General features: G+C 39.3%; 1 protein-coding gene across 1 annotated transcript; it reads left to right on the forward strand.

Annotated features, from left to right (window-relative positions):
- Positions 1–921: 921 nt before the first annotated feature.
- LOC124273206 (28S ribosomal protein S5, mitochondrial-like) lies at positions 922–12880 on the forward strand. Its single transcript, XM_046708424.1, is given in 12 exon segments — positions 922–1031; positions 2120–2236; positions 3194–3322; positions 4346–4507; positions 4510–4572; positions 5266–5300; positions 5794–5884; positions 6544–6590; positions 8406–8463; positions 8805–8867; positions 11368–11507; positions 11956–12880. Coding segments are annotated over 12 exon segments (1323 nt in total). The 5' UTR covers positions 922–967; the 3' UTR covers positions 12310–12880.
- Positions 12881–13493: the final 613 nt, after the last annotated feature.

Here is a 13493-nt window from a genome sequence, read left to right on the forward strand (position 1 = left end):
AGACAATCCAGTGTTTGACATCATGAGAATCGATCAACGCAACTGGGTTACGATGACATGTACCAACCAATTCGAGACCACCCGATCCCGTTAGTTGCCTCTTACTTATGCCAGTGTATGCCAAATGCGTATATCAAGGCTCTTGATGTCAGTCGCTGGATTGCCGGGCCCAGACTCGATAATTTACAGACTGCTGTCATATACCTGGAATACTGCTGAATACGTTAAACAAAGATAAAATATCACCTGGGGTATCCGACAAAGGGGTAATTGCGTTTACATTAATATGATGGTTTCGACAACTGTTTGTTATCTTGACAGAAACGTATTACTCTGCAAATATATGTAATTTTGAATTATTCAAAATATAATTTTTGCTGACATTTTTCATCAGAGGCGTCGACTGCTTGTCACAGATAGAGTTTATTATTTTTCGGGTACACACAACATCAATAATTATAACAATATCAACACCACTACTCATTGTGACATTCCTTGCATCCCCCGGCGTGATTTGATTGAAAAACTCACTCACTCACACACTCATTTATTTTCACTGCAATTTTTCAGTTTACTGCAATTTGAAAACTTCCAACACAGAATCTTAAATTGCCGCACCCAACAGAGGGCCATACGTATATGACCCTCATACTCTTTTACGACATAAACTTATGACATAAATCACAACCCTCATCGTTAAGGGAGTCGTCATTGAAGCATTTATACATACATTGAAGGGTTATAGACAGGAATATACCCATGATTTTAACGTTTAGTTAGCAAAAGTCAGGAGTCCTCCATCCGGTGGATTCGAACTCAAATCCAAAGACCTCAAACTGAAAACTTACCAAAATACAAACTCTTGTGCACATGAAATGAGTTTCTGACAGTGCGTGGAGCTTGGGCGCTAGTCCCACGTAATCCAATCAAACGAGCCGTTGTTTACGAATGTCGGCACAAGAACAAAATGGCCGGCACTTCATGTCTAGGGGTATGGAGACTGGCAAGTGCTTGTTCGTCTCACTCAGGAGGTATTGTCTTACTTTCTATTGATTATGCAACTATATAATTTGGATGCACGATCGCCCGACGGTCTCGTCTCTATTAATACAGCCACTTCATCACTAACACCAATAGTGTCACCTGTTTTCGATAGTCTACACGTGACCTTGGTTAGTTGGTAAAACAAATGGTGTAAGACTGACTGACTGACTGAGTTTGGTTTTACGTCGCTTTTAGCAATATTCCAGCAACATCACGGCGGGGGACACCAGAAATGGGCTTCACACATTGTACCCATGTGGGGATTCGAACCCGGGTCTTCGGCGTGACGAGCCAACGCTTTAACCACTAGGCTACCCCACCGCCCCTAAATGGTGTAAGAACGCAAAGTAGATTTTGTTAACTTTAAGGTTCACTGGCTGTGGAGATGAATTTAAAACATAGTTAATGCGATCTATAGCCAATTTTTATATTGTGTTGTCCCCTATAGTTAAAATGTTTTAGATTCAATTACTAGTTTTACATGTATATCTGTGATACTCTAGTTGCTTTACTGTCCTTCGTCGGCAGGTGTTTTATAATATACATATATTTTATTTCAATGTCAAATGTTCTCGTCACGATATGGCTGAAATATTGCCGATGTGACGTTAAATATTAACTCACTCACTCACTAAAACAGAGTTAATAGCTCTATTTGGCTCCGGTGTCGCTCGTTTCACTAATTGTGCCTGTTAGAGGTGTTAGGGTACCTTACACCAAACTCTTAATCTTATCCTTTGCGCTGGGACCCCATTTCACCAGAGACCATATAGTCTCTGATTTCACCCTGTCTCCAGTCAAGCACCTCATTACGAGTTTATGTGGAGGACAATGGCTATTGCACATGCACATCAAGATAAACACAAGATGTAGAAGTAAACTGCTGATCACTAGATAAACATGCACAAATTGTGTGGAGAGAATGTCACAAATGAAATGCCAAGTCTTTGATGATAGCAGCAAAAACACAAGACACATGGGTCATAAACTGATAAAGCTATCACCATTTTACTGACCATATAGAATCTAGTCCCCTACGTTTTTGACATTAATCTTTATCATTTTGACTTGACAGCCATGTTGCGGTGTGTGCGACTACCTGTTGTCAGCGAGACAGCTGCGATTTTGTGTCAGCACAGCGGCGGTCATCCCCAACTTTTGATATCCAGGAATGCAGGATTCTTCAACCGATGTGAGTATTGTTACCTTTTGACATTGTGACAGACAGGTGGTTTCCAGGGACCCAATCCACAAAACTTTCGTAGCACTACGACGTTTGTAAGCCAGTGATTATAGTATAGAGTTACGATAGGTCATAACGTTACGAGCGCTCTAGGGATTGGGGCCTGGGACTTCAAGTAATCTTCTAGCCGAATACTTACTATCTTAATTCACTTTATGAGAGTTCTTGGAATTTTAGTGATACCTGCATTCAAATGAGGATCAGCAAAGATATTCAGGTACCCAAGCTAAATAGGCTGTTATGTTATAATATGGTTGCTCTTTTTTTGGCAATTTCATGGATATATGTATGGAAGCTCCTCAATCTTTATGATTTATTTTGCCATTTAAACAGGACCTTGGGCTCTATGAATACAGAATACATGTAAAAAACATGTCATGCAAACACAGCATTCAGTATAACTTTCAGCTTTTTGTTTGTTTGTTGTTTAATACCGTACTCAGCAATATTGAAGCTATGTGGCAGCAGTCTGTAAATAATTGAGTCTGGACCACACAATACAGTGATCGACAGCATGTGTGAACCAAGTCTTGGGTCTACTTTCATGTGGTTAAATAAAGTATGGTCCTGGAAATAGTTTGCTTAAAATTTTACAAAATAGATTTTTAGTTATTTCTAGCTAGGAGATATGATATTGAGGCAGGGTTTCAAGGCAATGGGGGCTGTGGGGTAGCCTTGTGGTTAAAGTGTTTGCCTATCATGCCGAATACCTGAGGTCGATTCCCCTCATGGGTATAATGTGTGAGCCCAATTCTGGTGTTCCCTGCTGTGATATTGTTGGAAATATTACTAAAAGCAGCATAAAACCAAACTCACTCATTTAAGGCCATGTTTTACCATGGTAATAACCTGATTGGGATTCGTTATTTTCTTGTTCTCTTGCATTGTTGTGTTGTATGTTCTCAGTGACTGCGGATGAGTTGTGGCAGGGGGTCCAAGGAGTCAGTAATGCTGGTAAGAAGCGAGGTCGTGGCAAACTGCGGACAGGTGGCCGACGGAAGATAAACCTCAACAAAGGCCAGGTTATTGGAGAGGGTGAGTGTGAATCTATAATAGCTGGGTAGGAGAATGTTTATAACACAAACACTGTAACATATTGATTGTAACAAGTCTTCATGTGTTGACAGATATTTAGTATTTATGCCGTATCTACCATGGTTGTGATTCATGTGGGGATTATTGGTTATCATTGATCCTTAGCAAGATGTGTTTGTTGTAAACTGTAAAGGTTGACTAAGTGGATCAGGTTGTCAAGCTTGGATGTAGGGTCAATTGGATAACCTTGTGGTTAAGATGTTCGCTTATCACCCGGGCTTGATTCCCCACATGGGCTCAATATGCAAAGCCCATTTCTGGAGTCCCCACCGTTATATTGCTGGAATATTGCTAAAAGTGGCATAAAACTAAACTCACTAATTTCTGGTGTCCCCACTATGATATTGCTGGAATATTGCTAAAAGTGGCGTAAAACTGAACTCACTCACTCAAGCTTGTACATCGACAAACCCTTTTGCTCCATATCAATCACTAGATTTTCTGGTCCAGACTTGATTATCTGTAAGATGCTGTCTTATAGCAGTGATATAATGAGAAACAGGTTCTCGAAGATCTGGGACAGAATTTGTCTTCAGCATACCATGCTTCCAGTTAAATGACACAGGATTTGGTAGTCAGGGTTACTGTCTTGGGGTCTAGGACAATTGCCACCAAAACATAGAATTTAATTCAGTTTCTTTACCAACTTTTATTGAGTTTTACATGATAATTCATAACAGTCTATGATTCTATGCTCCCACTGTCTTGGAGGGTGCATGTTGTCTTGTCCCATTTGCGATGATTAATGCTCTTGATGTCAATCACTGAATTGTCTGGCCCATGTTAAATTTGTGAAAGACTGCCATGATATATCTTAAATATTGTTGAGATAGGTGTAAAATGATCAAACAAAACAACAAACAAACCACAAATGTGAAATCAATTTGCAGCTGTTAATGAGCAGGTCAGCTACAGTTTCCCATCCTCCGAAAGACTTTGAGACTTGTTCCACAATTGTTACAGGAAGCACTGCCATGGTGTGGCCTGGCCTCAACACTCAAGTGATACAGGGAAGCCACCTGATGCGGGTCCAGCAGCTGTCCGCTAACACGCAGCGCATGAAGAGGATCCAGGAAGCTCGAGATAAAGGCACCAAGAGAAAATCTATCAAAACACCAGCTCTTAAACGGGCTACACAGGAGCCAAGTTTCCTGGGCAGAGTGTTGGAGCTCCTGACAAAGTTGGGGACTGTAAGTTTAACTTTCCATTCCTTTCACAAGATTAAGACATTTTTTGAAAATATTTCACTCCAAAACATTCAGTTGTGAACCGTAATATGTTACTGAATCCTATGATTTCATGTTGAAACATTTTGTTACTAAAACACCACTCTATATCATATTTCTTATGTTCATACTTTGATAATGGAATAAAAACTTTGAATATCTTACATACAAAACTTAAATATATGTGCTGTCTGTTGAATTAGAATTTACATAGAATTAGTATGAAAAACACCTGACTGTACTTTTTCAAATATATGCCATTCTCTCATGAAGTGAACATTGTTAATGATAAACATGGAAATATGTTCAACATCCTTGAAACTGTTGTTCTTAACATACCGGTTGATGTGAATCTTCAGATGGTGAAACTACATTTAACATGTTATAAGTCATTTACAGATATTAAGAAACGCACTACCACTTTCCAGCAACTATTCTCGCTGGTATAGTGTATCTATATACATATTAAATTGAACAGTGTTTTGCATGTAGTGATGAGCCATTAGGATATATGCCTAGTTACCATGAAAAAGACCCCATCATCCACTGCTGTCAACAGTCATGGCTTGATGAACCCGAGGAAACAAGCTGATTACAAGATGTGGAAGTCATAGGCTGTAGTTGAGTGGTCATATATTTTTGTCAATCTGTTTGCAGATCAGTTTGAAGGGTTTGACTCAAAGATCCTTGAGGTACTGTATGTTGGGACTACTCTATGATTTCATTGTCGTCATGTTCTTGTCTGGGGAGTGAGTGAAGTTTTACGCTGCTTTTAGCAATATTCCAGCAATATCATTTCGGGGTACACCAGAAATGGGCTTCACGCATTGTACCCATGTGGGGAATCAAACCCGGGTTCTTCGCGACGACCCGCCGAAGCCCAATCGCTTTAACCACTAAGCTACCCCTCCGCCCCTCTTGTCTGGTGCCAGTTGTAACATTTGTTTGCATCTTAAATAATTACATCATGTAAAGTGATGAATTGTTTTGATGGTAGTAACTAAATTCTGAATTAAATAAGTGGAAAAATGAGGTATTCTTTACTTGCCTGTAAGATTGAATGTATAATTTAACCATGAAAGGAGTTCACAACCATGATAGTGTAAGCAAATGACATTATATACTGGATGTTTGTTTTGGGCATATGTGTGAGAGTCATCATAAGGATAATGTTTGTGTTTGCAGTTTAAGTTGGTTGCCAACATGACCGGAAATCTGGGCAAGAAGTTCAGGTCAAGTGCTTTTGTTGTGACGGGCAACAAGAATGGCCTTGCAGGTAGGTCAGGTAGTTTGTGTCCAACATGAGAATTGTAAACCCAGCAGTGATTGATATCATGAGCAACAGCTGATGCCATTTGATAATTTGCAGTGGGGGGATTATGTCACCTTAGTGACAATGCTTGTTTACAATGGTAGCTACACCACTGCCTTGTGACAGTGCACCAACATGTCACCATGGTCCATTTGGGTGATTATTGGTTCTATTTACACTGTTACTGAAGTATTCCAATAGCAGCTGACACTTTTAAAAAGCATTCTGATATGATTAAACCCATCTGTGTAATAGAAATAAATGAAATATTGCAACCAAGTCAAAGTTTGCCATTTTGCTTCCTGTCACTGCTCAAATCCAAGGGAAGTAACTCTAATTTGAAGTTATCCTAATCCTTGCTGATCAGAACATGACAGGTTTGAAATTAGATTGTAAAAACTGAGTTTTCACATGCCTTATTTATGTTTGTTTATGGCTGATTACAAATATTGAACTATCAATTGTTTTTTCATACTGTTTTGCAATAATATCTGGAACAGTCATTAAATAATCTAAATAAAAATTAAGATTTTGATACATACCATATAACATGGTAACTTTGTCTAAATTTGTGCCCATTTTTCATCTGTATTGTGTGATGTAGACTATTCTATTTATTGCAGGTATTGCTCTTGCCAAATCCTCCAGTTTCGACGGTGCCTTCAGGAAAGTAAGTGACCTGGAAAAGTTCCAACTGGGTAGAGAAAAATATCTCAGTCTCTGTTTATCTATAATGCTCATAAATAATGCAGAAAGAAGGTCATAAGAGTTCTGTATTGCCCATAATAGCTTGCACTCTTGTGGGAGAGAAATAATTTTGAGTTAACTGGCATATCCAGATGTCTGAAATATAACTTCAGATCTGTGATTGGCTGTTACATTATGACTGCCTCTGTGATAGTTATTCATTAATAACTTTCTTGTGCTTTGGTAGAATTCACCTGTGTTAGTGTCACAATGTTATGTTTGAACTCATCTGTTTTTCTTTTTCATTTTTTGATAATCATCTGATTTAGCAGAAAATATTTTGTGGAATTTTAGAAGTAAGCAATAGTAAGTTAGCTGGATAGCATCACTCATGACTGTTATTCGGCTTGTCCCGGAATAACAAGAGTTGGTCACGAATGGTCAACCAGGGGACATAACTCCACATAGGATAGCCATTTGTGCAGTCAGAAATTTTCCCCTGGAGTGAAGCGGGTGTTGCACTGCTAGTACATAGATAGGATGGGTCAACCTCGAATGACGTGAGTCATGTGCAGAGTTAGTGTCTCACAACCTGTCATTTCAAATTTCATCCCTTTGGTAATAAACATTGCACTGGTGTTAGGCACTAGGGGTGGGTATTGCAGGAAATATTCATATTGCGATATATTGCGATGCGAAAGCATGTATTGCGATATGTATTGCAATATTTTGCATGAAATATTTTTAAACAAAACACTACTTATAATCGAGTTACTGCTTGATTTATAGAGGAAAAACACAACAAATTCACTATGCTTGATTAAGCTTTAATAACAACTTTTAATCATGATAAAATAAAAATGTGAATAAAATATTTGGCACAAATGAAACAAGGAAATATCCGAAGATTTCCGAGTGTTACGACGTTTTCCGAATGCAAGTCAAAATACCGGTTTTCGATCAGCGTATCGCAATACGTATCGTTTTCATGTCTGAACCGGTAAATACCGGTAAACCGTTTTTTTGCGCAGCCCTATCACTCATGACTGTTATGTTAATAGTTTAAGGTGTTTGAGAACAGATTATTTCGGGTTGTGAATGTCATGTACTATTTGTCTCAAAACTTCATGTTTCAATATGGATATCTTGCTTTGACTTCTTAGATACATTTTGGAACTTAAATAGTATTGGATACCCACTTGTGTAGTAATCTCTTTACCATCCTAAATCACTTGAAAGCCTTGGTGAATGTATATCACATACTATTCCATTACAAGATGGGTCGTTTCATCAATGTGAACACAGTTATAATTTGGAGTGCAATGCATTGTACAGCTGCATCTCATAGGCATCCAGGAAGATGTGATCATGGGTTCGAATCCCTGAACATCAAGATTAATCAATGGTTTGGAAGCAACATACAAATGTTTGTTGGTTTGACTGAAGAGGAAAGACCTGCATCATTTGGGCTTTCTCCAAAATGTAGCTGCCATGATGTAACTGACATGGTTGTCAAAGGGATCTGGGGGCGGTGGGGTAGCCTAATGGTTAAAGCGTTGGCTCGTCACGCCGAAGACCCGGGTTCGAATCCCCACATGGGTACAATGTGTGAAGCCCATATCTGGTGTCCCCCGCCGTGATATTGCTGGAATATTGCTAAAAGCGACGTAAAACCAAACTCAGTCAGTCAGTCGAAGGGATCTTGCTCCTTTTCATAAATAAAAGAATGTATGAAATTTATCTGTTAGTGTTATTGTTATTAGTGGATGTCTAACACAGTAGTTTTTTTGTCCTCAAGGCCAAGAACATGGCTTCTCAGCGCCTGCAGTATGTCGACAGGTTCCAGGGACACACAGGTACTGCCAGTCACAAGAGAGGAAATATATAATGAGAAGACATTCACATTCTGATTGAACTCAGTTTTATTTGGGATAAATTTTCTCTGTAAAGTACAAATTCTGATACTTTTTTCAGTTGAGTTCCAACTGGTAGATAGATTCACAATATAATGTTCAGAATAAGCATGAATGTTGAAAACTGCAGCATTTCTCTCACAGTGACCCCACCTTTGTAGAATGCACTCTTGTGCTTGTTCTGAGCACAGGGAATATGTGTCATATGCCACTTTCACGGACTCATTCCCCAGTTTTCACAGCATCTGTTGGTATCTCCCTCATCCTGTGTCATCTTCTTACAGTGTACCACAATTTCTACTCCAAGGAGAAAGAGACTGCAGTCATGGTCAGGAAAGCACCCAAAGGTTAGTTTGTGATTATACAGGGGAGATAACCCTTCTGCTTTTGCTGCCAGTCAGACTCAACATACTTCTCTCCCTTTGACCATAAAAATGTAATATCATGAAACCTTGCATGTGTCACTGGACAAATATATATTTGCAGATTTATGCAGATATGCCCAGGAGACATTAATTGTTAACAATCAGTTTGCCGAAGTTGGCATTTTTGCATACTTACCATGCCATCAGTCGATATCGTCAGGATCCAAATCCGCCCCACAGATGTGCCTTGGCCCATTGGTGCCATATTAGTAGTTATTGTTTGTCTCAGGTGGTAAATGTGTTTAACCTGCTTTTTACTTTCTCCTCACATTTGGCTGAAATGTTTTGGGGGCAGTGTCTTTTTTGTCCAGAATCTACTATTTACAGGGGGTTATAGTGAAAACGAACCCCAACGGAAACGGCCAAAAAATATTTTGAGAAAACGGCCACCGCTGTTGAAGTAAACGACCACCGCTGTTGAAGAAAACGGCCTCTATGCCTAGAGATAACGGCCATTATATATAACAGAAAACTACATGTATTTTATTTTACTGTTATTCATCTCTAAATCAATATCATAATAAGGAGGCAACAACAATGATAACATAGTCATGGCAATGGTTTAGGTTGTATATCTACAAGTTGTACTTATGTATAATTTGTTTGTCTCTGGATAATGCAATATATACTGAACAGCAAAAGAAACGCAAGTTTCGAAAAAATGAAATCTCATGAAGGTAAGCGTTCATGTTTATGGACCGTTCATGGTAAAGTGACGTAATGATCACAGATGAGATGATGTCATGCAATTTGACGTCCATACGAACCATTCGCACAAACACACCCACAGTGCAGCAAAACCATAATTTTAGCACGTGCATCGACGGTTCTGGATGAAAGGCATGCATTTCACTCTGAGGTATCCTTTATAAAGGTTTGGGTCAAAAAACAGTTCAGTATTGACACTAGGGGATGTACACGCCACACAAACGATGCCTAGACTAACGACTGAGCAGAGAGCAATGGCCATTGGAAAGTTGCAAGGAGGTAGCTCTGCAACCGCTGTAGCTAGACAATTGGGCTGTCATCTTACCACCATTACACGACTTGCTCAACGTCCTCAGCAAACCGGAATTTGCTGCTGATCATCCCCGTACTGGACGGCAACGAGTGACATCTCAAGGTGGCCATACACGCGACTAAAGAGACTTTCACTTTTTCGCGTTCAGGGGTATCTCCATTTGACGGACTGTGATCAATAAGAACTTATTGCAATTCAATGTCAACAGCAACTTTCAGCTGTTAACTTGACAGTGTTGTCTATAGAATAAATGATTGGACATGATTTTTGTTGTCTTCTATTCACAAACTTGACAAAAAGCCAGACTTGCGTTTCTTTTGCTGTTCAGTATATATTATAATGCTATATTTTCACATTTCTTGTTATTGATAACACATATGGTGATACGTGTATCAAATATCAATTCTTTCTTAAAGTGATAGAAATGGGTACCGGCTGGCTGATCAGGGTCAAGCGTGTCTGTCATCACCTCCCCAACAGTAGCGCCAGTCGACCGGAGGATTATTGCGGGCTTGCCTCCTTCACCCGTCAACATTTAATTATTGAATAAACACGAGAAAATGTTATCATTACTCTGTGGCTGGCGGTGAAAGTATTAGATAAGATGATCTATCAATTCTTTTTTTAACCTGTTTTGTCACTCTCACGTTAGTCAGTACACAGGGAGTAGCGGGGTGATTGGATATCTTGACCTGACTTTCAAGTCACACCGGCAGTATTTCAGCCATATCGATCGTGACTAAAAACAAATTATATTGTCGTGATAATTAAACACCTGTGACCGAAGGAAAGTAAAACAACTAGTTTATCTGAGATATGAATTTAAAACTAGAATTTATATTTAAAATGTTTAAACTATAGATGACAGTACAATATATAAAAAACAGGCTATAGATTACCAACAACTGAAGGTAGATCACCATACTAGGGACCATGGCAGAACTACAAGAACCAAAGTTGGAATTAGTACCACTAATCCGCTCGTCAATATAAACACTACCTTATCAACTAGTCTTACCTGTAAAATGTACAATCAATCAAATTGGTTTGTTCATCAGAACTATCGAGACAATCAATCAATCTTCAAAGGTTAAACCGCACTGGATATCGAAACTAAACAAAACAACTGATCACTTTCTAAAATCTTATCCGCAATGAAGTAAATCTCTATTATCTAGGATATATATAATATCCTTTGATCTTGGTGCAACTATGTTTTCTCTTGGTCCGGAGGCCGTTCTCTCCAGCGCGGTGGCCGTTTTCTCGATTGTTTTGGGGTCCGTTTTCTCTGTATCCCTTTACAGGCCACTGCAATATTCCTAGAATGTTGATGACTGGCGTGAAGTGACACTACTCAAAGTGGTGTTGTACCCATCTCACATACTCATTGCTGTGTTCCAGGCCATGGTCTCCGATGTCATCGAGTTCTGAAAACCATCTGTGAGATGATCGGCATCGAGGACATCTATGTGAAAGTGGAAGGGTCCACAGGCAATGTTCAGAATATGACCAAGGCTTTCTTCAAGGGTCTTCAGAAGCAAGTAGGTATCACTTACAAGATGCTCATGCTATCCATCACTGGGTTGTCGTGACAGAATATTTTCTTACAGACAGCCATGACAGAATATTCAGTGTTAAACAATAAACAAACAAAACATTTTATGAATTTTCTTATGTAATATTCTTTTTACGCAAGCTCTTCATCAGTGTTTATGAGTACTAGGAAATGTCCAGATAATCTTGTATTGTGAAAATAACTCTTCATTATATTGCATCTTGCCAGTGAGAAAGACTTTTCTGTAAACAGAAAGTCTCTGTTTGCAGGGGTACAATTGGATAAATGGATTACATGGGCATTGCTCAAAATATAATCACTTGTCTGTTCCAGTCACAACCTAATTTTCTCTTTGAGTGCAATATTCTTTGTGAAATAGTACTTGGGAAAGTATGTTTGGTATGCTTGATAGATGTATTTCTCCATCCTCCTAGGAGACGCATCAAGAACTCTCTGATCGTATGAACCTTCACCTGGTGGAGCTGCGGCGTGAACGAGACTACTTCCCCAACGTCATCGCCTCACCCAGCTCAGAGGTCAGCACCAAGGGCATCAAGGAGGACGTGGTCAACTTTGAAAACCTGTACTTCCGTGGACGAGTGCCACTCTACAAAGCTAAAACCAAGCCCTTTTGGCAGAAGCTTCCTCACTGGTACAAGAAGTGGGCTCAACTGCATGTGGTGCGGAACCAACCTTCTGCTCAGCTAGAGAGGAGAGTTCTTGGATTTGAACCTAGCACTGATGAAAAAAAATTCAGACAATTGCCATTGAAAGGGTCACGAGAGTAGAAGTCTTAGTCCTAAGAACTTTTGTGTCAGTGTTGGTTATACTTGTATGGTATGAGAACTGGCTCAAGTATGTCCAGGTTGGTGCTTGAGATGATCTACAGAGGATAAAGTAGATCCTTTGTGGATGTTTTGTCACTGTGTCCCAGGGAGTGATAAGTTTAGTTGTGTGATATTACTGATGGATATTCTTGGAGACAAGATGTGATGAGGATATATGTGATGTGTTGTTGCTGAAGGATGTAGTGTACTTGACATTTGTTGTGTAGATTATGTTAAAGAGATCTTTGAAGAATAAATCTGTTCTTTCTGTTGCAATTGAATGAATTAGTCGAGATGTCAAGATGCATAAAAAAGCTCCAGGCCCAGTTCCGTGAGATAATTCTAGCATTATTACCATCTGGGATGTTAAAGTATTCCAGCACTGTTAAATATCAGTCGTTACAACTCAAACACAGAGTTTTGTTTATGGAAATTTGATTCAGGAAGTGTTTTCCCCTCAGACACAGGATGTTTGTGAGACAGAAGTGTACATGTGTATTCATTATGTGAGAAATTAAAACGTTCATTTCCAGTGTTGTTTGTTGATATTAATTATAAAGGCAAGAATTTTGTGGATAACAACTTCTTTATTGTGACAGGCGGTGGGGTAGCCTAATGGTTAAAGCGTTGGCTCGTCACGCCGAAGACCCGGGTTCGAATCCCCACAAGGGCACAATGTGTGAAGCCCATTTCTGGTGTCCCCTGCCGTGATGTTGCTGGAATATTGCTAAAAACGGCGTAAAACCCAACTCAGTCAGTCTTTATTGTGATGGACATTTAGTTTCGAAGTATATTCTTACTCCTTCATCAGGTGAATGAAACAATTAGGAGACAGGCAGCTATATATGTACATGTGAAACAACAACAGTTATGAGATAACAAGGAAAACCTTTAGTTAGTTAGCACTAAATGGTAGATGGACAAGTGGAAGCCAGGGATTGTTAATCCAGGCATGGTTGATGCCGTAACAATAGTGGCATTTAACAATGGATAAGAAAACAAATGGAAGCCAGGCTTGACAGTGATGATTATATTAATTATGTATTTAATGCCTCAACCCTTAGTGGTGATAGGCGATCGGGTGGTCAGGTTTGCTGACTTGGTTGACAGGTATCTCATTTGCATGGATTGATGTTCATGATGTT

Source organism: Haliotis rubra, unplaced genomic scaffold (genome assembly GCF_003918875.1).
Source record: "Haliotis rubra isolate DU_JTF1 unplaced genomic scaffold, ASM391887v1 Scf178, whole genome shotgun sequence".
NCBI lineage: Eukaryota > Metazoa > Mollusca > Gastropoda > Lepetellida > Haliotidae > Haliotis > Haliotis rubra.